Source organism: Danio aesculapii, chromosome 6, assembly GCF_903798145.1.
Source record: "Danio aesculapii chromosome 6, fDanAes4.1, whole genome shotgun sequence".
NCBI lineage: Eukaryota > Metazoa > Chordata > Actinopteri > Cypriniformes > Danionidae > Danio > Danio aesculapii.
The window spans coordinates 41,615,630-41,641,911 of record NC_079440.1 but is presented as its reverse complement, the minus strand read 5'-3'; the positions used below and the strand labels follow the sequence as shown (position 1 = coordinate 41,641,911).

The 26,282-nt window shown below is 35.8% G+C and overlaps 1 protein-coding gene across 2 annotated transcripts; it reads left to right on the top strand.

Annotated features, from left to right (window-relative positions):
* Positions 1-213: 213 nt before the first annotated feature.
* arhgef25b (Rho guanine nucleotide exchange factor (GEF) 25b) lies at positions 214-25,092 on the top strand. 2 transcript variants are annotated; one of them, XM_056459111.1, is made up of 16 exons: positions 214-437; positions 2,731-2,857; positions 8,322-8,668; positions 10,411-10,485; positions 10,584-10,711; positions 10,807-10,873; positions 10,956-11,059; positions 15,771-15,840; positions 15,923-16,012; positions 16,123-16,215; positions 18,276-18,326; positions 18,421-18,498; positions 18,658-18,849; positions 21,314-21,494; positions 21,585-21,769; positions 25,011-25,092. In XM_056459111.1, the coding sequence occupies exons 1-15, from the start codon at positions 342-344 to the stop codon at positions 21,764-21,766; spliced, it is 1,881 nt and encodes a 626-aa protein (XP_056315086.1). In that variant the 5' UTR covers positions 214-341; the 3' UTR covers positions 21,767-21,769; positions 25,011-25,092. The 2 variants fall into 2 exon arrangements, with proteins under 2 accessions (XP_056315086.1, XP_056315087.1); XM_056459112.1 differs by lacking the exon at positions 25,011-25,092 and adding an exon at positions 24,339-24,782.
* Positions 25,093-26,282: the final 1,190 nt, after the last annotated feature.

The following is a 26,282-nucleotide window of genomic DNA, read 5'->3' as shown; positions in this document are numbered from 1 at the left end:
CACACAGACTAAGCCTCACTGCGGTAGACAGTAGGGAAATATACAGTAATGCACACATTACACACAAACATAATATACTGTATTTGAGTCTCTCTCTCTCACCCACCCCCTCTCTCTCTCTCCCTCTCTCTCTGACCCAGGAAGGTCAAGATGGAGCGAGCGGGTGTTGGAGAAAAGGGAGGGAACTGGTGGCGGACAGAAGAAGGAGAGAAGATAAGAATGTGTGTCAGTGATTCAGAAAGAGCTGAGTGGGGATTAAACTGGACAGTACTAGACAGTAGAGAAGACACAACACAACAATCAGCCAAACTTTTCCGTCATCCGTCTGGAGACTGAGAAAGATGAAGAGTTTGGCAAAACTTCAGGGCACCACAGAGCAACTTCTGATGTCTTTATCAAACACCCTCCCATCTTTGACCATAAATAACCAGCAATGGGTGAGCACACATTCTTTATTATTTTTAAATTGGAATATGTTTACAGTATACACTGATTAGTTCATTTCACTTATAAAAGTAAGTAAACCCATTGCTTTTAAAGTAACTAGTTTACTTTAAAAGGTAAGTAAACCTGTTAATGATGTAGTATTATTAAGTAAAGGAATAGTTGAATAATTATAAAAATTAAGTCAACTTAATTACAAGTTATCACTGGTTTACTTACTGTAAAAACTTTTTACAGTGCACTGTAAAAAGTGATTAGTTACTTAAATACTTAAAGCGAGTAAACTAATTGCCTTAAAAGCAACAAGTTGACTTTACAATATAATGTATGCAAACCTATTGTCACTTTTCTTAAAATAAAAGTAAACTAATCACTTTTTTCCAATACACTTTTATTATAGTTGTTTTTCCCCCAGCTTTTCTGTATCTACCAAAATGGCATACAGTAAAATAAATCTTCCAGACTCCAGTGGTGTAATTATTGGAAAAAAGACGTGCTAAAATAGACTGACACTGTAAAAAGGGATTATTTTACCTTAAAAAAGTAAGTAAAATTAGCATAATTATAAAAATTGAGTCAACTTAACTGCTTTAAGTTGTAATGGGTGCACTTTATTTTTGTACAGTCAACTTGTTGCTTTTAGGGCAATTGGTTTACTCGCTTTAAGTAACTAATCCCTTTTTTTAGTGTGTAGACAATCTATTTTTTAACAGTTGTATCCTTAATAACACTAACTCCAAACCCAAGATTCTTTCAGTATGTGTTTTTTTTTATTCTTTATTTTGCTATACTGTTAAGTGCACACACCCAACGTGGACTACCATTAAATCAAATAAATAAAGACTTATTAAGAGTGGCTGTTTGTGTGTTTTAGTATATTACACACACATTCCAGACAGCTGATGTGACTGATATCACGATCAGTAAATGGCTAAGAGAGTTAAAAGAAGATCTGCGTACACAAAATATAGTATAAATACAATGCCAACAAATTAATTGGAAGAAGGAAGAAATATGGCCATATTTAATCTGTGTTCTGTGTGACGAAGCACATCACAATCTATAACACTCTGTCACATTTATCCAACACTACCTTAAAAATGATCATTGTGAAGAATAATTTGCTGCCTACATTTTTTTAAATTGTATTTTATTTCAACTTATTTATTTCATTACTTATTTTTATTCAACTTCTCATTATATTAGATCGAAGAATTTTTTTCAATTTATTTTGATAAGTTAAAGTAACTTAAAAGTCACGTGGTGCCATGTCTTGCTGATAATTTCATTTTTACAGTATGTCAATAAAATGTGCACCTGTAAAATATTTGCAATGCTATTACTGTAACAATTTACAATCATTCCAGCAACACTTTGTTAACACATTCCCCCACAACAATACTAGTCTAAACACTTGTGATTGAACGCAAGTCTGTTTTTTGTGCCTTAGGGGTGCATACTTTCTCTAAAATCACATGAAGCATGTAAGAAATTGTACCAAGCATTTTTACTGGGTCTGTTAAATTGCTGTGTCAAGGATGTTCTGTAGTATTTCCATTAACAGAAAATGATTACTTGGTGGTTAAGACTAAAGCCTTCAATAGACACTTGCCAAACTTGTGACAACAAGTCATTAGCTCAATACTAATGCTGATATTGCTCCAAGTAGGGCAAGCTGTCAAATGTTTACTGCAAATGTAGGAAGCAAGCAAAGGATAAGGCCTCCAGCACATGGCTATTTGGGTGTGTTCCTAGTAGATATTCATGTTCAATCAAGCTTAATGGGTTTTGTCGTAAATGTCTGTATGTTAAATTCAAAATCAAAATAACAAAATCAAACACTGCTATTACAAATATTGAAATAAAAAGAAGCATGATGAAGCATATTTAGATTTTTCCTAACGATAATTGTTGCAATATAAAAAAGCATGTACATATCTTAATTAAAAGTTGTATTGTATTGTATATTATTGTTTTGTTTTCGATGTATTCCGATTTAATACGTTTTAAAATGGTAATGAGAATTACCACATTGGCAAGTGGGCCTATTCCTAACTATAGACTTATTTTTGTTCAAGTAAAATACATATTCTAGTTAGTTTGAAGGTTAAATGTTTTCCAGAGACTCATGTCAGTCAAGTTTGAGGAGGTATGCGGTCTGATTTAGGGTTATTTGAATCATTCAGGTATGGACATGCATTTGATTGCTACTGTGAAAGTAAAGCTAGCTGCAGCTCTGCCCCTTCAGAGCTGGAGGACACTAATACATTTTACGACCTGTTTCAGATCCAGGAACAAAATGAAGGGTGTCTTTTACTGGAAGAAAAACAGGGTTGTTCAAAGAAGGGTGCAGAACCAGAAAATGAAAAGCAAAGCTGGAACCAAAGACTCGAACACATACCTGAGGACAAAGGTGAGGGGTCAAATATAGCTTGTCAAAAATTTTTGGAGAAGGTGTTTTTTTCTCCTTCTGAGCAGAAATTCTGTGTCACGCAAACAAGCACAAATATCTCACCCAAAATTAACATTTACTCACTGTTTACATGCCTTCAGGTTGTTCCAAAGTTCATTTCAACTGTTTGGTTACCAACATTCTTTAAAATATCTCATTGTGTGATCAGCAGAAGAAAGAATCTCACACTAAATATGACAGAATTTCCCTTTTAGGTGAACTATCGCTTTAACTGAGTTCACCTACAGTGCCAGTCTGTATGTCTATGTAAGTAGCAAAAACAACGTCATTTTAAAGCAAAAAATACACTGATTTGTGGACATTTTAAGTATAATTTCTAACAATTAAACAAAGATGAGTAAAAACAAGAACAAGATGCCTCGGTCAAGATACGGTTTGTCTTCACCTGGTGAATATTTCACTCTCATTAAATGTACACAATGCTTCCAACATTTGTGATTTAGCAATGAATGTCAAAGAGTGAGATACAGAAAATGGAGTATATGCACACTGACTTTTAATTTCAGTCAGCCAGCCCCGGGGCTTCCGGTTAGGGTTACCACTTTTAATACAAAAAAATAAGGGAAGCATACTCCACCATCCCCAATCACAGGCCCAATGGCATGCCAGTTGTGGTAAATCGTAACTTAAAATATGTTTTCAGGAAAAAAATGAAAACTTGGACATTAAAATAAACTGTCTTTTATTGATATTTGTGTAAACAGATCCTGTCAGTCTTTCTCTTTCACAACTCTGCAGCACTGATATAGCTGATGTTATGTTTAATAGTGTGGTACACCTGCGTTAACTCAGCTGCTGTAACCTAGAGGAGAGGAGAACATACTATTGAACCTAACTTTAAAGGGTGGTATTGATAACAGATTTTGACAAAAATATTTGTCATTATTTGCAGTAACACCTATCCAAACATGGAAACAGCACATACATAAACTAGCTACAAACATTAACTAGTAAAGTTTTCAAATAGCCTATTTCTAATTTGAAAATATGGAAAGTTGCAATTTACTAGTTTATTTTCTTTACATGGGCATTATGTTGTTTATTAATGTATTAAATGTAATGTCTCATGTAATAAATTAATGCTTATGTGCCTGACTTAACCATAACAAACAAATCATAATATTACACTGGAATGTGATCCACTTACATTGTATTTACAGAATGTTTACAAATTACAATTTGTGACCCAGTGTGTGAAAACCAGGCCAAATTTAATTCTGAGATAAAGTTTGACTGTGGCCATTCATTTCAGTTGTTGACATTGTTTTACTCAGTTAATATTAAATACATATATTTATTATTTTCACAGACTGTTGCTTATTTCATGTAGAAATCAGCAAATTACAAAAAAAAAAAAAAAAAAAAAAAAAAAAAAAAAAAAACTAGATATTCACAGACTGAGTCACATTTTTAGTATTATTTATCAATTAACCTAAATATTGTTGATAATGATTAAACTCATTACCATATCTGCTTCGGGAGAGACTTGGGTAACGAAGAACTGTCTGACTGTGCTTTGCTTTTTATGAGCTGTCATTGCGGGAATGCTGCTCTCCGATGGCATGTTGTCGCACGTCTGACAGACCCGCAAGAGCCACAAGCCAGGTATTTGTTTCCTCCCACTTTCTGCGGTACTTTTGCAGTCGCTTGCGTTAAAACTCTGAAACGTTAAGACGCGGGGGTTACCTGGAGAAGCATCTGCCATTACTCTCTGTAAACTTCAAAAAAATTTAGACTTCGCTTAAAAGACCCGCCCTCCTCACTGGACAAAGACCAATCAAACTAACGACGACATCAAGTTTTACCCAATCAAAAGTAGGAAATGGGGCATCTTCATAAAATGCATGTGGGATGATTTGCACGAAAAGCTACTTTTAAAAATGATAAAAAGGGGACAAAACCAGTCCTGTATTGATTCAAAACGGACGTGCAATTTCTTTCTCAAATACAGGACGATTCCATATTTTAAGGGGCGCGTGGCAACCCTACTTCCGGTCAATTGTCACCCCAAACAAATTCGCTGTTTAAGATCTGATTTCTTTAAAAAAAAAAACAATGATCTTTCACTGCCTGACTAAGATACAATTTAAAGTGGGTATCAGACCAAACAAGAAGCACTGCATTAAATTATTTCCATGTCTTTAAAATATGGAAATGAATTGTACCCCAGTATTTTCAATGGTGTTTTTGCACTAGCCTGCTGCTAATGACAGCACCTGCGTTTAAACGGTCTTTCGTGATTTTGTATGCTTTAACAACCAAATGAATGCTTAATTCTATTAAAGTTATTATATTTGAATTACATTACAACATCGATGCAGTAAAAGGAACCTTATGAAATTGAAAATAGTCCCATAAACTGAAAGTTCATCATTGGCTGAAAAACACCACTTCACAGAAAAAAATGTGTTCAGGATGGCTCCATAAGATGGCAATGTTTACCTGGGATTTACCTGGAAAGGGGAATTCTTCTGTATATTTTTACACAGTCGAGAGTTGTAGCCTTCATTAGCATTAACTCTTGACACGTTTGGCGCACACTTCAGCTTTCTGATTCTCCACCTGACATGCAGAGGACAACACAAATCACATTATTTTATAACCTAGCATTTTTGTACTCAAATATGCTTGATTCTTTTTTATACACTGATCATGTAATGATACAAATATGAAGAATTTAGATGCAAAAACCTCTAAAAGCCATCTGATGTTTTCTTCTAAAATCAGCATTTTTCTCCGACTCCTGTGTGTAGGCTCAGTCATTTTACTTTTATAGTGCAGAATACGTTATTTACATTGCCTTTAAAGTTTAATAACTGAACATAAATATAGAAGGCTGACAAAAATGGTCATTTTAGGAAAACATTTTAGATGGCATTTAGAGGTTTTTGCATCTGAAGTCTTCATATGTTTTAACCAAAATGTCCTAATATTTGACCGACAATACGTAAGAAGTTAATCTACTTTTTTAAAATTCTTTGAAACAATATATTAATATATTTAATTTTATTTCTTTTTGAGGCCTTCAAACTTCCTCAAAGATTTCTAGTTGTAACAGTTTGTCAAGCAAGCATCAAAATTACTCTTGAAAACCTGCATAAATGAACAGCAATTAACTGGAAATCTTCTCTCTCTTTTTGAGAGACAGTCATCAAGAGATGTAAACAGTGAACTGTCAGAAGAGAAATACGAGAAGCCAAAAGCATAAACCATCCTCCTTCACATGCCCTTTCTCCTTCTCTCTCCTCTTTGCCTCCTAAAGGTGAAGAGTTCAGAATGAATATCTCTATAAACTCAAGCATAATTCAGTCAGTACCACTGCAGGCTGCGCAAGGCCTCAACTCCGGAGGGGGGCACCTTCTCGGCTGCTCAAAAAAGCAATTATTAACATTTATTTAATAATATTAAAATAAACTGAGTGTAAATAAAATATATATTGATGGTGATGTGGGTCTATTTGGATAACGACACAGGGATTATACAGATGTTGCGTGTGGATTCAGAGCTCAGGGATTACCTCTGATCTGAGAGTAGGAGTGTTCATATCTCTGTAAACATCACCAGAGTGCCACTACCATGCTGCAGGGTGGCACGGCAGTGTTTACTCGGCTGATATGAAGGGGCATCGTGGGCCACGGGTTTGTGGTTGTTCAACGTTCTGTTGGAAAGTTTTAGCCAGGTGTGTGTGTTGCTTCAGTCAGAAAGGTAAGACATCCATTAGTGTGTGTTGCTCTGTCATTTTTGGACTATTGCAGGTTTAATTTTGTTCTGAAACTGCATTGTGTTTTAGTAGATTTAGCTGTTTTTGGTCCCCAGCATACTTGACCAGAACAAAGAGATTAATTAACAAGGTTTTAATTCATATTTGTACATTTTAGAGCTTGAAAAAGATGTATGTAAACTTAGCATATTAATTAATAAACACCATTCTGCTGCTGCTTCATTATGTTGCTAGAAAAATTTAAAAAATTATGATTATTTAATTGTTGTATTGTCTGTATGATTTTGCTCGAGTTATATATCTAAATGTTTTATTAGTGATGCATTATTTGCTTGTGAATAGTTGTTTCATAGGCTACATTGCAGGATTATGGTTACGTCCTTTAGAAACAGCTAATCCATTATGTTTCAGATAGAAAAAAGTAAAATCCTTTCAGTTCTGGTCATCATTCTCTATTAAAGTCTTACTTTCCTTTTTGTCCTTCAAATAGGACATGTTTTCACCATATTGTACAGTAAAGCTTTTAAATCAAGGGGGAAAAAACCCAATCCGTTTTAAGCTGTATCATCTGCTTATAAGGCAGAATATACTCCATGTGCTGCCAACTATTTTTGTGGAAAATTTTGAGCAAAAATAACTGCAAGACTAATAGTGGTGGAACTGGAATTTCCCTTGCCATACATCCATCTTATTACTCTCTGTCTCTCCAAATAATTCTGTCCAAGTTTGTGATTTCAATTTTTATTGTCCAAATAAATTAGATTAAGCATTGTCCAATAGTGTCAGCAAAAACTGTTGGAAAAATAAATGTAAAGTTTTCTTGCTTGATCGTTACACCTTTGTCTTTTAAAGCTATCATTTAAATTTGTAAAATTTAAGACCATCTGTTGCTTTGTTTTGGAGAACATGTGGTAAAATTGGAGATCATACCCACATTTTTAGGGACTGTCCCAAGATTCAAGAATTTTGGAAAAATATTTTAAAAAGAAATAGATAAGATATTAGATATAGAAATGCCCCTCGATCCAGTTTTGTGCTTACTGGGAGCACTGTCCAAAGAAATGTTTAATGAAGAAACAAGATTTGTCCTAAAGATATAATTACTGGTTGAAAAAAAAATTATAACAGTACATTGGATGGAAGAAAGTTCTCCAAAAGTGGCTCAGTGGATTCAGAGACTTAAGGTCTATATAATCGAAAAAATGACTGCATGTCTACAAATGAAGACTGATATTTTTCTGAAGAGGTGGAAAAGTATTACGACATTATTAGATATGTATATTTAGAGGTTACTTAACCTATCACCACTGTAATTTGAGGTAACTACAATGTAACACAATGTAACTTGATGAATAAATGTATCCCCTGTTAAGTAATTATGATGGCAATACCTTTTATTAATTTTTATTTTTATTATGTTCTTTTAATAGATTTTTAAAAAATAATTTCATTATAATTTCTTTTTTTTATGTATTTCCTCATCTGTAAGGGGTTAAATTGTTGGGGAAGGTTGCTCTGTAAAAAATATATTGAAAAATCTTAAATAAAAAGTTTCAAAAAATAAATAAATAAATAAGTTTAAAATGCATTGTATTTTAATAAACAGAAGCGCTTTTGATACAATATAAGTCTACACATTTCTGGACATGTTGCTTTAAAGATCTGTACTCTCTATCCCTCTAGACTCGTACACGTTGACAGGACTCAGCGATGTCTCCTTGCCTCCAGAGGATCCTCCGTCAGCCTCCGTCTCCACGGATGACCTTTCTCCAATCTCTCCCAGCAACCATCAGCTTTTTTCCAGCAGACGAGCATCTGCCACATCCACCCGCTCCATCAAGGCCTTCAAGAGGTGGCTGAGCAGCCCGGTTCGAAGGCTAAGTTTGGGAGGAGGAAATAAGAGTCAGAGCTCAAAGGGCATTCAGAGCCCAGAGGGGTCAACCTACATGTTTCTTCCTCTCTCACCTGCTCAAAGCCCATTGAGCCCAATGGAGAAGTCCCAAAAACTGCCCCGCTCCTACAGATCTCTGGTATGCGCATAATTTACGCTGCTGTTTAGAGGTTGCAAGATTCATTTTTTTACATAAAATGTGCTTTTAAATGTCAAAAAGTGACAGTAGTGTTACAATTTTTTATTTTATTTATTTCAAATAAATGTATCTATATTGAACTTTCTGTTCATGAAAGAATCACAAAATGTAATACTTTGCACTCAAAAAATATTAATCATCACAACGGCCACTTTATTAGGTACACCTGTCCAACTGCTCGTTAACGCAAATTTCTTTTCAGCCAATCACATGGCAGCAACTCAATGCATTTAGGCATGTAGACATGGTCAAGACGATCTGAATGGGGTAGAAAGGTGATTTAAGTGACTTTGAACATGGCATGGGTGTTGGTGCCAGACGGGAGTTTTTCAGAAACTGCTGATCTACTGGGATTTTCACGACCATCTGTAGTGTTTACAGAGAATTGTCCGAAAAAGAGAAAATATCCTGTGAGCGGCAGTTCTGTGGGCGCAAATGCCTTGTTGATGCCAGAGGTCAGAGGAGAATGGCCAGACTGGTTCGAGCATCTCTGAACACACAACACATCCAACCTTGAGACGGATGGGCTACAGCAGCAGATGAACACACCGGGTGCCACTCCTGTCAGCTACAAACAGAGAACTGAGGCTACAGTTCATACAGGCTCACCAAAATTGGACAATAGAAGTTTGGAAAAACGTTCCCTGGTCTGATGAGTCTCGATTTCTGCTGCTACATTCGGATGATAGGGGCAGAATTTAGTGTCAACAACATGAAAGCATGGATCCATCCTGCCTTGTATCAATGGTTCAGGCTGGTGGTGGTGATGTAAGGGTGTGGAGGATATTTTCTTGGCACACTTTGGGCCCATTAGTACCAATTGAGCATCGTGTCAACTCCACAGCCTACCTGAGTATTGTTGCTGCCCATGTCCATTCCTTTATGACCACAGTGTACCCATCTTCTGATGGCTACTTCCAGCAGGATAACGCGCCATGTCATAAAGAGCAAATCATCTCAGACTGGTTTCTTAAACCTGACAATGAGTTCACTGTACTCAAATGGCCTCCACAGTCATCAGATCGCAATCCAATAGAGTACCTTTGGGATGTGGTGGAACGAGGGATTTGCGTCATGGATGTGCAGCCAACAAATCTCCAGCAACTGTGTGATGCTATCATGTCAATATGGACCAAAATCTCTGAGGAATATTTGCAGTACCTTCTTGAATTTATGCCACAAAGGATTAAGGCAGTTCTGAAGGCAAAAGGAGGTCCAACCCGGTACTAGTAAGGTGTACCTAATAAAGTGGCCGGCGAGTGTATATTCACAACTCATAAAGATTTGTAACTACTTGAGGTAAGAAAAATAAAATGTAAATTAAACAAATAGAAACAAATGTATTATTCACCTTCCTAATACATTAGATACTCACTGATACAAAAATAACAATAACACCAAAACATAATGATTTCTAAAGGATTGTGAAATACAAGACTGGTGTAATGGCTGTTGAAAAGTCAGCTTTGAATCACAGGAATTAATTACATTTAAAGATATAATAAAACTAAAAAAGATATTGAATAAATATATTTGAAGTAATAATATTTCAGTTTTAACTGTGATAATATTACTGTTTTATCCTGTCAAATCTTCAAGACCACAAGCCTTTGGAAAGAATTACATACAGTATTACAGAGTGAATGTAAAAAAATAATAAATTCTCTTCCTTTGGGCTACAGGACTGTAGTGAATTTTCTGGAGAAACTTCTCCTGACAGTCCCTATTACCCAAGATACCTCAATGATCTCTTACAGGTAGTAAACAAACATTGACTACTGGATGTAATGAGCATTTTTACATACAGTTCCTGTCTGTTGATTTGTGCTTGTGATGTTAATGAGTGTAATTTCAGAGAAATCAGTCTTTTGATGTTCATACTGGGGAGAGACTTCCGTCTTTGACTGACAAAACACTCGCAGAACAATCGCAGAGCCTGGAAGACAATGAGCAGCACAGAAGAACCGCTTTAGAGAAAAGCATGTAGGTATTTGATTGATATGGTCACTCACAAACAAACATGAAGCATTATTAATAATCCTACTCTATATGTGACAGACCTTATCTTTCACTCACAGATATGTGCTGACAGAGCTGATAGAAACGGAGAAGCTGTATGTGGAAGATCTGGGGCTTGTTGTTGAGGTTACACATTAATTTAATCACTCACAGTAGAACTTACAAATTATTGCGTTAAACCCTCATTCTCTGATTTTGCCACCTCCAGGGTTATATGCTTACAATGAGAAGTGTTGGAGTGCCTGAGTATTTGGAAGGAAAGGATAAAATTGTTTTTGGGAACATTCATCAGATCTATGACTGGCATAAAGAGTAAGTGTACAGTTCAAAGGATCTACAGTTGAGATCAAAATCAGACGAAATTTAGATAAACTATTTGAAATTTCATTAGAAAATAATGTGATCTGCTTAAAAGAACAGTGTTTTACAAAATAACCAATGCACTTAAAGTGGTGGTCATCAGAGTAAAACAACAAGAATTTTAGCACCAAGAAAACATCCCAAACTATGACATTGCCTTTACTAATTATTTTTACACACTTTGGGTTCAGTCTCTACCAAGGCTGGGATTTGGCAAAAATGCTATCTCGATAATTATTTTCCATATTGAACGATAAATCTTTGTTTGCTGAAAATTTGGTACATCTCTAACATCAACACACTTTTTCATTTCCTTTTTTTGCTTTCAACATTTCTGATGTGTGATTGGCTCTTAGATCTTAGATTTATATATATAAAAAAAAAAAAAGTCCAGAGCTTATTATTATTGACACAAATTTTATGACAATTCGATATATTATCGTTTATCGGCCCATCCCTAGGCTGTACCGTCCTGTTGTTCATTTATTTTTTATGGACAACCAGCTATTTTGAAGCATTTAAATGAGAATGACATTAAGATGCAATATTATATAAATCACAAATTTGGATCAACTAACTTCAGAAGGTTTCAGTCACTTTTGAAAGGCTCAGCAGTGAAAACTGGAAATATTGACTGCCTGCTACAGTAAATAAGGTTTCTAACATAATTAAAGAAGTAGTTCACCCAAAAATGAAAGTTACCACATAAATTACTCATCTCCAAGCCGTCCTTGGTCTATATGACTTTCTTTTGTCAGATGAACACTGCTGTATAATGATATTGGATTCAGTGTTCTCCAGCCTCCGGCGCCTAGACTGCAGCTCTGTACAGGAAGTTTGGTCAGAGGAGAAATGGTCGTCCCCAACTGAGCCTGGTTTCTCTCTAGGTTTTTTTCCCCTTCACTTACGTCAATTGGTAAAGTTTTGTTTGTCGTCACTGTCGCCACTGGCTTGCTTTGGGACTTGTGGAGCTGCGCGTTGATGGATTTTCTCTTTAGTGTTTGGACTTTCAACTGTGAAATTTAAACTAAACTGAAGTTCAAAAACTGGACTGACACTGTTTCAATTTACTAGAATTTGTATGTTAAGCTGCTTTGACACAATCTACATTGTAAAAGCACTATAGGAATCATGCCCGTATCCAGGGGGGGATAGGAACTAACCACCCCCCACGGCCAAAAAGTCCAGAATTTGTCCTTTAAATTAATTTAAGTAATATAATATTATATAATATATTTATTATATAACTAATATAATATATTTAATGTATATTGTAATAAAGTGTCATTTAAATAACTATGGCCAGTAATTCGAATCCCATGGAGCCTCAAAGCCACAAATATGTGACGCGAGTCACGTGACATAACCCACTGAGCGGTAACTTGAATCTTTGATGGACATCCACACTGAGTAACGCTGTGGGTCGAAAAGAGCAAGAGGGGCAGAAAAGGCAAGACAGCGGCGTCATTATCACAAAATATCTGACCGCATTAGCCGGGACGTCCTGAATAATCCCGTCACGTCTGTGTTTTTAAGGCTGTTTGGTCACTTCATTCGTTTTATTCTAATCGGATATAAATCCGATCGCTCAAACCACTTCAGAAGGTGATCTGAGATGCATTCCAGATGAAATTGGACAGGTATAATCATTCATAAATTAATATTGACTTTCATAAATTAAATTTGACTATTGCATGCTAAAAGTACTTGAGTAAGAGACATTTTACTTGATTTGGGTCATTAAAATAACTCTACTACCAATATTATGATATAGGTAGCCTATATGCTGTAGTCAACCTAAAACCTACAGTAGTTTGACATAAAACCAAAACAATACCCAGTCTTGTCTTAGGACATTTTTATTGAGCAAATTTTTTAATAACAGTAAGTTCATGACAAGTTAAATATATAGTATATTCTGCTGGTTTTAAACATACAGATTATTAATAAATACAGTTATGTAACAACCATAACATTACCATTATGAGTCAGGACATGTTTGATTAACTTTTTATTACCTACACCAAATGTTGACTAATGAAGGTCCATTTATAGCAACTATTTATTTGTTAGACTACTTTATTGTCAAACCATATTGCATACAAATGCATTCAACAGACTTATATGACAGTGTGTTGCTGTAGAGGACCAATAAAACACGAGACAGGTGTTTAGAAAGAGTATAGTTTATTTTGTTTGACCTGCAAACTTATCTGTAACAAAAGATAAACTTTCAGAAAACAGCACGGAAACCTTATAATGCGCGCGCTCATGAATAACCCGTGGTTGTCTTCAACGGTTGTTTTCAGTAGTCCTTCTTTGCTCAACAACTCTGCTGAAAAACAAAGCAAAACATTACAACAGCCAGACATACAGTTAAAACATTACAGTTACCATGGTTTCTATTTTAAACTATAGTAAACTAAAGTTTGAAACTATAGTTTAAAATAGACGATGAGTGGGCCTCGCTGCTCCCACCCACCATAACCCTCGCAGCGGGGTCCCACTACCGGCCTCCCGTGTTTCCCTGAGGGTCCTCAGGGCTTGTATTGCTCCCTGCCTAGGGTTCACAAGCCGCCTCGCCCCAGGGAGTGCACGAGCTAACCGGGCGCCAGTCCGTGCCAGTGTTCACTGGAATGTTGCTCGGCGGCACATTTCGAGCAACAAACACGTAATATTCTTCGCGATATTGCGTTTATGTACGCAAACCGCAAGGAACTACAGCACAGACGGGCCGGAGTGAAGCTTCACGAAGCGGACTTCGTGAGATTGGCGTGGCTCCACTCGTACCGTCAGGTATTGAACTCACCTTGGTCAAGTACAAACAGCAACACCGAGCGAACTGACAACAATGAGAGAGAATCGACAACCTTTATAGGAATGCAGATGCAAATGTTTACAATGCGACGTCATTGCTGTGAGTCTCGTTGTCATGGTGAGCGCTGAAGAAGGCACATCTCATTGGAGCACACAGACTCGGGAATCTCCGTCACGGCGAATTGCGGTCGGCTGTGGACAAAAACATATCAAATATATTGAATATATATTTTACATTTTTGGTGCTGTGTGATATTCTGGGATGCAGTAGAATATGGAGACAGATGAATGTAATTAAAGACAGTTGCGGGACATTAGAACAGAAAGTGAGCCCGGCTAGGACTCTGACAAACTCCTAGTGGTGGTAAGCTTCTAATTATTCAAGAACGCCATCTAGCGGTCACATAACCTAATAGCATGTTGCTACTAACCACCCCCACGGCTAAAAGCTCCAGCATTTGTCCTTTTAATTATTTTATGTAATTTAATATTATATAAAATATATATAAATATTATATAATTAATATAATATATTTGTATTTAATATATATGACGTCTGTGTTTATGAGGTTGTTAGGTCACTTCATTCGTTTTATTCTGATCAGATATCTAATCGCTCAAACCACTTCAGAAGGTGATCTGGGATGTATTCCAGATGAAACTGGACAGGTATAATCCTTCATAAATTAAAATAAATTAAATAAATTATGACCTGGAGAAAATCTGACCTGCGCCCAAAACACCTGTAGGTGTAGGTGCTGTAGGTGTAGGTGCTTTTACAGCCAAAATTCTATTTAAACATGTTTACTATAAGCATGTTCTAACTTTTCAGGCCTGTAGCCAAAGGGGTTCGGAAGACCCAACCCTCACTGACAAAGGACCAGAGTTTGTCCCATACAATGAGCTCATTTGTCCTATTTTGACTGCTATGCCATCATAAATAATGAAAATAATCCAAGACCAAACGGAATCATTTTCCGGCTGTTGCGTCGGTGGGACTATAATCTGATGTAAGAGAAGTCTTCTTTCACTACTGTATTGTTTTTAAACAGAGAAAACATTTTACAGGTAACTTTTATTCTAAATCTTGGACCTTTTTTCTAAAATAAAAATGAGCAATAAAAAGGTGTGAGGCACCAGAAGTGGACCATATTAAATTAATATGAATATATTTAGGCTATTGTTGATATCCAGGAATTTTAAAATGTACTTTTTTTAACCAAAGAGGCTAGACAAATCCTGCAGACTTAATTATTATTATTATTATTATTATTATTATTATTATTATTATTATTATTATTATTATAGTTTATTATTTTAAAAATCTTCATATTTTTGTTACAAATACACATAAATTTGCTCCATACGACATGTGTTAACCCCCTGGTAGCATATGTAGGGGATTCATGCACTTGAAAAAACTACAGTACTAGCCAACAACATTATACAACATGGAAGAGTCAGGATAACATTTTAAACTACTCAGACTATGTTCGTCTGAAAGTAGAAAGTCATCTACACCAATGATTTAAGGTCAATTATGGGGTGATTTTCATTTTTGGATGAACTGTTCCCTTAAGGAATTTAAAACCAGGTACAGAAAAACACAAATAACAGAAATCTGAAAAGTGTTCTTTAATTTTGATCAGTAAATTCTCATTTAAGCTTTTTATACTTTTTATAATTCTCATTTAAGCTTTTTATACTTTTTATTCTTATTCTGAATATATATAACTCATGGAATATGCTTAAAAGCTGCTGTTTTACTTTGAGCTTAAAATATACAGAAGGAAATTGCATAGGTTATCTCTCTATATTGATCTCCAATTTATTTGTCTTTAAACAGCTATTTCCTTGGAGAGTTGGAGAAATGTGTGTTTGAACCTGACCTGCTGGCACAGCTATTTATTAAACATGTAAGTATCTTTCCCTCTTTTAATATAAAACCGCAGATTCTACAATCAATATATAAAGCTCAAGTGTGTCTATGTTTCACAGGAGAGACGGCTCAACATGTATGTTGTCTACTGTCAAAACATGCCAAAGTCAGAGCACATCGTCTCAGAGTACATCGAAACTTATTTTGAGGTAACTCATCCTGAAATTTGAGTATAATTAATGAATCATGTGGCAATGTTTACTATTTGTGTATGAAGTAAAAGGCTGTATGTGATTGTTTTGTGCTGTTTTTTATGCAGGGTCTCAGGCAACAGCTGGGTCACAGACTGCAGTTAAATGACCTGCTTATCAAACCCGTTCAGAGAATAATGAAATATCAGCTGCTTCTGAAGGTGTGAGCTTGTACTGTACATAGATACATATACTTAATCGGTGTTTGGACAGTTTCTTTGAAAATGCTAAAGATTACAGAATACAAGTTACACTATTTAAAATACTAAGTGCTATGTAATGCAACTACATTAGTCAACACCTGAAGTATGAATTCATAAATATATGAATAAATATAGATATTGTATGTTATTGTAAATAATCTGTATTGATCAGTGCAGATTTAGGTTGCGGGACAATTTTGATGAATAGTTTAGGCATTTTATAATGGCATTTTAGAATGAAAGCGATCCACGTCCACACTGGAGTTTCATCTAGCATTTCTAAAAAAGCTCTCCATATACACTGCACCGCTGCAAACGTACATCACATGACCACACGTACACTCTGGCTTGTGCTGAAAGCTGCTCAAAGACTATAGAATACACTTAAAAACCTTAAAGGGACTTTGAGTTGCTTCAGCGTATTCAGGCAGTTAGCGTGAGCTCTAAGCACACCTGCCATGCTGAGAGCAGCCAAACATCGGCCAGTCCATCCCAAAACTGCTGCTGGATCTCATCTCTCTGTAGTTGATAAATGTGCTCCATATTTCATCTTGTGTATACCTATATCTAATCATCATTTCAGTCACTTTACCACTGGAATTACAGCTGATTAAAAATGTAAGAATTACTGTTGACTACTTTTATAAATTGCTAACAAATGTAACATTTTAATATTTATTATTGGTTTAATATTTCAGTAATACCAAACACTGGCTACTGTTAAATTTTCAATACTCATCAGATCTTTAATTAAGATTATTATAATCAAATTATAAAGCACAAGCCACCATTAAATCAGACTTTAGCACCTCTCTTTTATTTTGAAATCAAATACAGAGTTAAAATCATAACAAGATAAACTTTAATAGATATGACAGGAAACACTGGCCTCTAACAATCCCTTGGAAGTAGTTTTTAATTTTCAAATACAAATATCTAAACATTCTTAAATCAAAACATTTATTTTAGATTAAAAAATGATTCTTATCATCTCATTCTCATTAGCATTCATTCATATTACTATTATTATTATTATTATTATTATTATTATTATTATCATTAGCCATTCTACATGACTCATAAATGTTTTTGCTCACTGGAATTTACAAAGAAAAACATCAAGCTATTTGACTATGTTTATAGAATCCATGCTCGTGGAAATAACCAAGTAAACACAAAATACCACTTGTAACAGCAATGGGCCATAGGACACATATAACAAAACTATAACAAAATCCGATAGTCAAAAACATTACTTGCCAAGAAATTAGCAGGTACACGTTCTTTAGATTAACCTTACTGCATCCAATGTCTGATTTATCCCATAATTCCCCTCGCGTAAAATTAAAATATTCGTGACTTAATTTGACCAGCATTTGACCCTGATTGAGGCACTTCGCGACAGTTTTAACCTTGGTTAGAGCCATAGATATATACACTAGATATCGCATACGGACCCTGAGCATGCGTCAATAGCGCCGCCCCATTTGTACAGTGCTCCCACAACAAATTCAACCGCACTTGTCAAGACAGTGTGCCAATGTCAAGATGCTGGACTTTAGCGCTGTGTAGTAACATGCAAACAAAGAACAAAGGCAGAACATCTCATAGATAAGATTTAGTTTTTTACGTTTTTGTATGTTACGAACTTTCGTGCTAAACAAGAAGCGTTATTGATGATTATACAGCCACTTACTGCATTGACCATGAGGCAAAGTAGCACCAACTTGCGCTAAATACTAGGCTCATGCTAGTTTTGTTGAATAACAATAGACAACAATAGGCTAGGCGATACCTAATGTAAATATCTATGGGTCAGAGCTACCTCGGGCGGAGTTAGTGTAAATAGCTTCTGCCAACAAAATAGCCATTCCGATAAAAAAAAAACTGATAAGCCATCACTGCATTTTGAATATTTATTCAGTCATTCTTCACAATTTAAGAGCTGCACTAATATCCAAAATCCTTCTAATCTAGTATTCTGCCTGTAAACTGTGCTGATGTGTGTTTATTGACAGGACTTCCTGAAGTACTACACTAAAGCAGGCAGACAAACCGAAGATCTTGAGGTACAGCTTGTACTGACTTGTAAAAGAGAGTAAACTCATTATCAGGCGGCGTATTGAATTATTGTTCTGTCCTCTTTTTGTGTCCTTATCACAGAGGGCTGTGGAGGTCATGTGCTTTGTTCCAAAGCGATGCAACGACATGATGAATGTTGGACGACTTCAGGGTTTTGAGGTAAGACAAGACACAAATACACTGCTCTAGTTTCCAGAATAAGCTCAGCACCATTATTTCATCAATAATGATCTATTTTACCACTTAAAGTTTTTAATCAGCTTTCTTACCTATGTGTGAGGCCAAAGAGTGACTCAGATCATAATGAATGGTTCATAGGGTCAGCTGAGAGCACAAGGGAAACTCCTGCAACAGGACACCTTTACATTAATTGAGAACGAGAACAGCATCCTATCGCGTCCCAAAGAGAGACGAGTGTTTCTTTTCGAGCAGCTCATCATCCTCAGTGAGCCAATGGACCGCAAGAGAGGCTTTTCCCTGCCAGGATACGTCTATAAAAACAGCATCAAGGTGAGAAGCTGTAAAGGTAGAGTAAAGGGGGATAGTTTGGAAAATAAATATACAATGCAAGCAAAAAAATGTAATAATTATTTATATTATCAAAAACAAGTCAATACAAATTGTTAAGGTTAGTTATATTAGGTTATGTAGGTGACTCTACAATTGTGAGTACATTATGCATTTTTAATAACAACACATATTATGTCAAGTTAACTCTAAAAATAATGTTTGAAAATATTAACTTACAAACTTCCACTATGCCAAAGCCCCTTTAAGGCAAGTCATTTCACTCGGCAGCCATCTTTGCAACACTTCTCGGGCAGTGTGCTTGGGTGTTCTTATGATTTAAGCTTACAATTCAATTTCATGGCGACGCTGTGGTACAGTGGGTAGCACATTCGCCTCACAACAAGAAGGTCGCTGATTCGACCCTTGGCTGGGTCACGTGGTGTTTCTGTGTGGAGTTTGCATGTTCTCCCTGTGTTTCCTCTGCTTGCTCCCGCGTAAAAAGGAGTGTCGTAGAGCAGCAGTGAGGAGATTGTAAATAAAAAATTATGTTTCCAGAGTAGGTTTTTGGTTTCTTTTTTTGTGCATCCCAACCACTAGCTCCCCATCTGAAAGATTTTTTAGCATAGGGGGTAATTTAGTCATTCAACTTCACAATTTGTAATGTTGCAGTGTGTTGCAATTTGTAATGCAATTTGTAATGTATCTGAATAATGATGTTGGTTCCTTTACTTGAAAGCTCAGAATTGATTATCATAATTTGTTTTGTTTAAAGAGTTTGAGGTTTACTGTATTATTATTATTGACACTTTATGTTGATCTACCTTTACCATTGCACACACTTTGTAACATTTTATTGATCAAGTCTCTTTAACACTTATGTTTATTTTTATTACAAAGAGATCAGATATTTTGTTTAAATATTTTAGTTTTTGACTAGTAAAACTATTTGCCTTAGTAAAGTTGGTAAATTAAAATAAAGTAGTTAAATAAAAAACAAAATCCTAATATTCCTAAATGTATTGTTAAAAAAATATTCAATAATTATCAATATCGAATGATATGAAACATGATATTGTGATAATTATTTTTGCAATATCGCCCAGCCCTACGCCATATTGAGCGTTACCCTTTTCCCCATTGAAAACGTCACGAGTGACATGTCTTGTGGATTCTATATTCTTTGACTATACATATACACTCCGCTTCACCCTATTTACAGTGCTTACCCTATGACATTAAATAAACATTTGCATAAAACATCTATGAAACATCGATTTTCTGTATTATTTGTTATATCAATTATTTAAAAAATGCATTTTATGTGTCCTTATGTTCTGGTCAACCCTGTTTTCATCAGTTATAAAAAGGCATGATATTGTTTAAAGCACTGGTAAAAAAGGTATGTGACTTCCTCCGAGTGATGTCACTTCCTCTGGTTAGAAACTCCGTAAGGGGTATTGAAGCAATTATACTTCTCATTCATTTGTACTGAATGTTTAGGATAAAACAGGATAGTAGGATAGTAGATAAGATAGCAGGATAGTAGATTAATTATATCTTGCTCTGTTATTGGGATATTTCATTGAATAACTGAAATGAAACTGCATACAATTCTGTTCTTATAATTGCCATGTGGTATCCGGTTTGAGATTACCATCTTAAGTTAAATTACAAAATGCTAGAAAACTTAATGTTTAACATTTTAAACCGCAAACAGAGTTGACAATAACAGAGTTAACAACAATAAGTAGCAGAATCAAATGTTTCCTATCACATTAACAGTTTGCTGTATATTATACAGATTGTGTCATTCCAGTTTAAAGAGAATGAATGGAACATTCTTGAAATTTACCTGCAATTCTGGAATGAGATCAGAGACTAGAATGGGTGTTGTTCAGTAGTTTGATGACAGATTTTGATCCACTTCATATGCCTACTATAGATACAGCTAAAAATGATTAGCCCTTGAGAATTTTTTTTATTCTTTAGATGTTTCCCAAATTATGTTAAACAGCAAGAAATTTTCTCAGTATTTTGTATATTTTTTCTTCTGGAGAAAGTCTTATTTGTTTTATTTCGTCTAGAATAAAAGTTATTATTTAAAAAAAAAAAACATTTATGGTCAATATTATTAGCCCCCTTATACAATTTTTTTTATCACGATTGTCTATAGAACAAACCATCATTATACAATGACTTGCCTAATTACCATAACTTGCCCTAATTAAGCCTTAATGTCACTAAGCTGAACACTAGTGTCCTGAAAAATATATAGTCAAATATTATGTACTGTCATCATGGCAAAAATAAAAGAAATCAGTTATTAGAAATAAGTTTTTAAAACTATTATGATTAGAAATGTGTTGAAAAAAAATCTTCATTCTATTACACAGAAATTGGGGAAAAAATATAAATGGAGGGCTAATCATTCAGGAGAGCTAATAATTCTGACTATCCACCACAGATCAGTTGTTTATCCATTGACGATTGCTGCCCAGAAGACCCCTGTCGACTGGTACTGACATCTCGTAATATTGATGGAAGTTTGCAAAGATTCATTCTCCGTGCATCCTCCTCAGAGATCAGAACGTCCTGGGCAAACGACATCATACAGATGCTGGAGACACAGCGCAACTTCTTAAACGGTATCATTATCGCAGCTTCCCTGACCCTTCTGTGACCTTGCCAGACATTAGACTTCCTAATAGACTCTGCCTCTGTCTCATCCATCACAGCCCTGCAGTCGCCTATCGAATTCCAGAGGAAAGAAATCAAATCCCTCAGTCTGGGAAAGAACATGACAGCTTCAGCCTCACTGAACTCTGGCCTGCGACCCTACAGCTCTGCTTCTATAGACCGTCAGACTCTGCCCTGCCTGCAGTCCTGGCATTCCTCACAACCCTTGACGCCTCCCTGAAAGGTCAGCAGCTCACATGCACTAATCGTTTTAGATTTACATGCAAGAGACCATCTAAAAAAAACATCAACATATCATCATCATTTTTAAAGAGTTCAGATGCAAAAAAAACTTAAAGTGCAATCTGAAATTTTGTTCTGAAATTAGCATTTTTCTCAGCCTTCTATGTTTATGTTCAGTCATTTCTCTTTGAAGGCAATGAAAGCAACCTACTGTACTCATCACCATAAGCATGAGATGTAAACTCATACAGAGGAGTCTTCTTTGTTCTTATCCCAGTTCTAATGTTAGTGAATTTAGAGTCCGCTTTTCATATAAAACATGCCTAAACCATCTCCATATATGGGCTTGCACAAGACTCCCTTTACAGGCTTTTGTCACAGAGTTCAACCAGCATTCTCAGACACCTTCTTACCAGATTCTCTGTAAGGAGTCATGGCGAGTTATTCTTAACTAAAGTTTAAACACAGTAAATACTTTTATTTATCTTTTTGTATATCGGTGTTATTATTTAGAGAAAACTTAGCATGGAATATTCGGAAGAGCTTCTCATTTTTCTTTATCAAAATTTGGATGTTTAAGGATTAGTTTTAGCAAAAATGTAAATTCTGTTAATAATTACTCACCCTCATGTCTTATTTCTCCTGTGTTTAGAACACAAATTAAGATACTTTAGATGAAATCTGAGAGTTCTCTGAGCCTCTATAGACAGCGATAGTCCAGAGACATTCAAATTCCAGAAAAGGAACCAAAACATTGTCAAAACCTTCCATGTGACTTCAGTTATCGAACTGTAATCATCTGAAGCTCCAAGAAAATGAATGCTTCCACAATCAGATAAGGGTAGAGCCCTGCATTTGAGCCTGACTTTTTTATGCCCCTAGGACCGGGCTTCGAGCCAATTTTCACATCATAGCTAACAAACATATCGGGCTTCGGGTCTGCTTTAGAAAAACAAAAAAGTTTAATGAGATCTAATGAGTGCGGTCCAGAAGTGCCAGTGATGCCTTGGGCATAGAGATTTCCAGCCATGTGCATTGAAGAACATAAAGAGAAAAATTGCCAATAGCAAACCTAAAGCTGTGAAAAACGCTAGAGGAAAGGCAAACTTCTGGTCAACTTTTCAAATAGTGGCAACTTTAAGTGATGAGCCAACTGATTATGCACAATGCACAACTTGAGTAAACTCACTGTGGACCACATACCGCTTGGATATTGATGTCACTTAAAAAACTAAAACTTACATTTAAAAAAAACAGACAAAAAAAATCTAATTTCTCTAAATTATTCGGATTAAAAAAAAATAAATGAAAAAATATAACTTTTATTACATACAAATCTGTTCTATTTTAATGGCTGTAACAGTATAAGCTGTTTGGCAGAAAAAAAGACAGGCTTTAGGTCAGACTCAGGCCAAAAATTTTGATTAGCTGTTGGACGATTGCACTGGAAAAAATGCTTTTACTTTTAAAAAAAAATCTAGAATTTTTCCTTAAAACATGCAAAATATTTAAGATTAAAGATTATTTAGCTTATTCCATTGGCATAATATTTAGCTTGTTTATAGAAAAAACTCAAATCACATTTTGGCATATTATTTCTTAAAACAAGACAAATTCTTTTTTGCTTGTCTAGAAAATGCTTCTTGAGATAAGAATTTTTAGATATCGAGACTAGAAACAAGACAAAAATCATCAGCATTTTTGCAATGTGTTGTGTTTGCTGCTGACCCTAATGGCAATACGTTGTACACACACAGTAACCTGAAGAGAGAAGACATAGGTGCCATTTTTGTACCTCACAAAAGTGTTCTTAAGACATCATTTGATTACAGTTGAGCAACTGACAAAATATGGAATGTTTTGACAATGTGTTGGTTCCTTTTCTGGACTTTGAGCTCCCGGGGACCAATGCTGTCTATGGAGGGCCAGAGAGCTCCCGGATTTCCTCTAAAATATCTTAACATGTTCTCATGATGAAGGAAGGTCTTGGGCAGGGGTGTCCAAAATCGGTCCGGGAGGGTTAGTGTCCTGCAGAGTTTAGCTCCAACCCCAATTAGATACACCTGAACGAGCTAATCAAGTTCTTTCTAGTTATACTAGAACAGAGGTGTCTAAACTCAGGCTGTTTTTTAATTCCAAGAACGCAGAGAACGGTCTTGCGTTCTTGTGGAGACCGGTCTTGCCAAGTGTCCATGGAAGAACGAACTCCGGAGAACGCGTCCTGTGAGAATTGAGATTCATTCTTCCTGATGGTCACGTGACCTTCACGCATTTTAAATGGGAAATGATTTAAACATTACAGCATTCATACAACGATTTATTGTTTTTCCTCTTTTCAAAATATATACTCTGCATAAAAACATACATATACGTTGCACAATATAAATAAAACATTTTAAAGCAAATTTTTCAGCAAACAAACACCTTTAATGTGTTTATTCCTTTGTTAAGATGTCCATGGTAATGTTTATATTCACAGTTTCATTTAGGGAAACTCCTGAGGTAAATAAGTTATATCTCTGAACTTTGATAATAAATCTAAATAAAGTTCTGTGCTTCCCCACCTCCAGTCGCAATGACTTCTGGGACTTCTTGAACGAGATCGGTACTCAAGTCTGCATCGGTGCATCCTCGATATCAAGAACACATCCCGGAAGTTTCACGCGTCCTCTGTTCTTGCGGTCTTGAGTATTGGAACTGAACTTTGGCAGCTGATGATGACGTTACACGAGAACTCGAGGACGCAAGACCGCTGAAGAACACATATTGAGGAACAGCCTCAGTTCTGGAAGGCCGGTGTCCTGCAAAGTTTAGTTCCAACCCCAGTCAGGCACACCTGAGCTAGCCAATCAATCTCTTACTAGGATTACTAGAGACATCCTTGCAGGTGTGCGAGGCAAGTTGGAGCTAAAATCCGCAGGACACTGGCCTTCCAGGACCAAGTTTGGACACCGCTGCACTAGAAACTTCCAGGCAGGTGTGTTAAAGGAAGTTGTAACTAAACAATGCAGGACACTGGCCCTCCAAGATCAAGTTTGGATGCCCCTTGTCTTGGGGCTTTGGGATGGCATGAGGATAAGTAAATAATAACAGAATCTTTATTTTCATTTTTGGGTGAACCTATCCATTAAATGCCCAAAAACTTTTAAAAAGATTCATTCGTCCTCATAACAGTGTTTTTTTCTTATAAATTTCATTCAAAAAACTAACAATCGATTTCACTTAATGTCTGTTATTTGCAGCTTTCTGTTGGTCCTGCAGAGGCACTTTCTCAACTTCCTTCACCCTCAAGATAAAGCAAGACCATTTTAAATTAGTTGTGTCCAATAAAAGACTGAATGGAGGAGGTTAAATTATTAATTTCTAACTATGCATAATGTGACATAAAAATTATACGATAATATGTCATGTACTGTAAAATTCAGGTATATGCATACTTGAATTCTTGCAACAAGAATATCAAATAATCTAATTTGCTACTTGTTCTTTTCTTCTTTCACTCAGATGTTTTCATTAGCAGTGTATTAGCATTCTGAAATCTGTGTCAATTAAAAAGATGCTAGTTATTCCAGACTCATATTCTGTGAGAAGACAGAAGACATGGCACAAAATGTTATCACCAAATTCTTTATCTCATTCCATTCAACAACAAATGTTTTGTTTTTTGTTTGTTTTACATTTACAAAAAAGAAAGAAAAAAATGAGAAAAACAGTTCCCCCCTTTATTCTTAAGAGCCTTTTGTATACTCCATTATGTACTTTTTTTTTTAAACGACCAATAGGCAGCCACATTTTTTGAAGGGAGGTTGGGGGCAGAGAATAAGCAACGTACCGGTAGAGATACAAAACACCAACAGAATTCAGGAGTCATGCAGACACAGTGAGAAACCCAGAGATGACGAGACAGATTCATTGCAGTGAATTGAGGAGGAAGCAGGGAGGCTTTTCAGAAACACAAAGTCAATAAACCTGTACTTCTATTCCATTAAGCTCATTAGAAATGAACCGTAAGAATCAACCGGCTCTAAGCCAATGCTTTTGCATGCTCCCTTTTTGACCATGCTTTCACTTGTATATGCAGGGCAGATTAATGGTCTCCAAACAGCATCAATGCAGCTCTAAAATTAGTTTAGCAGGACTAATTCCTACACTTGCCTTTTTCTAGCCCACAACAAGCACAATTGAAATTTTGCATTTTTTGCAAAATTCTGCATTTTTGGGAGCGTCACAGGGCATTTGGGTACAAAACAAGTGTGCAAGAGTTAGTTTTTAATTCCTTTATACATGTTATATTCAATGTTTAATAAACCTCTCGTTGTTTTTACACGTTCATATCCTGCATCTCTTTTAAGGCTTTTGGACAGCCGTGCACATATTTACTCCAGTATGGCACCATTTTTTTTAGACAAAAAGAAAGAACTTTCACACGCGCAACAAACACTCACACGCAGAGGTCTAATCTTTGACAAGGCCATAATGTATTTTGAAGAATTGGTGGTGCAGTGGATAATGCA

Coding starts and splice junctions, on each gene's coding strand:
- arhgef25b (XM_056459111.1), top strand. CDS start 342: ATGAAGAGTTTGGCAAAACTTCAGGGCACCACAGAGCAACTTCTGATG. Junction 15,841..15,922: donor CACAGCTATTTATTAAACAT/GTAAGTATCTTT, acceptor TATGTTTCACAG/GAGAGACGGCTCAACATGTA. Junction 21,495..21,584: donor ACAGCGCAACTTCTTAAACG/GTATCATTATCG, acceptor CATCCATCACAG/CCCTGCAGTCGCCTATCGAA.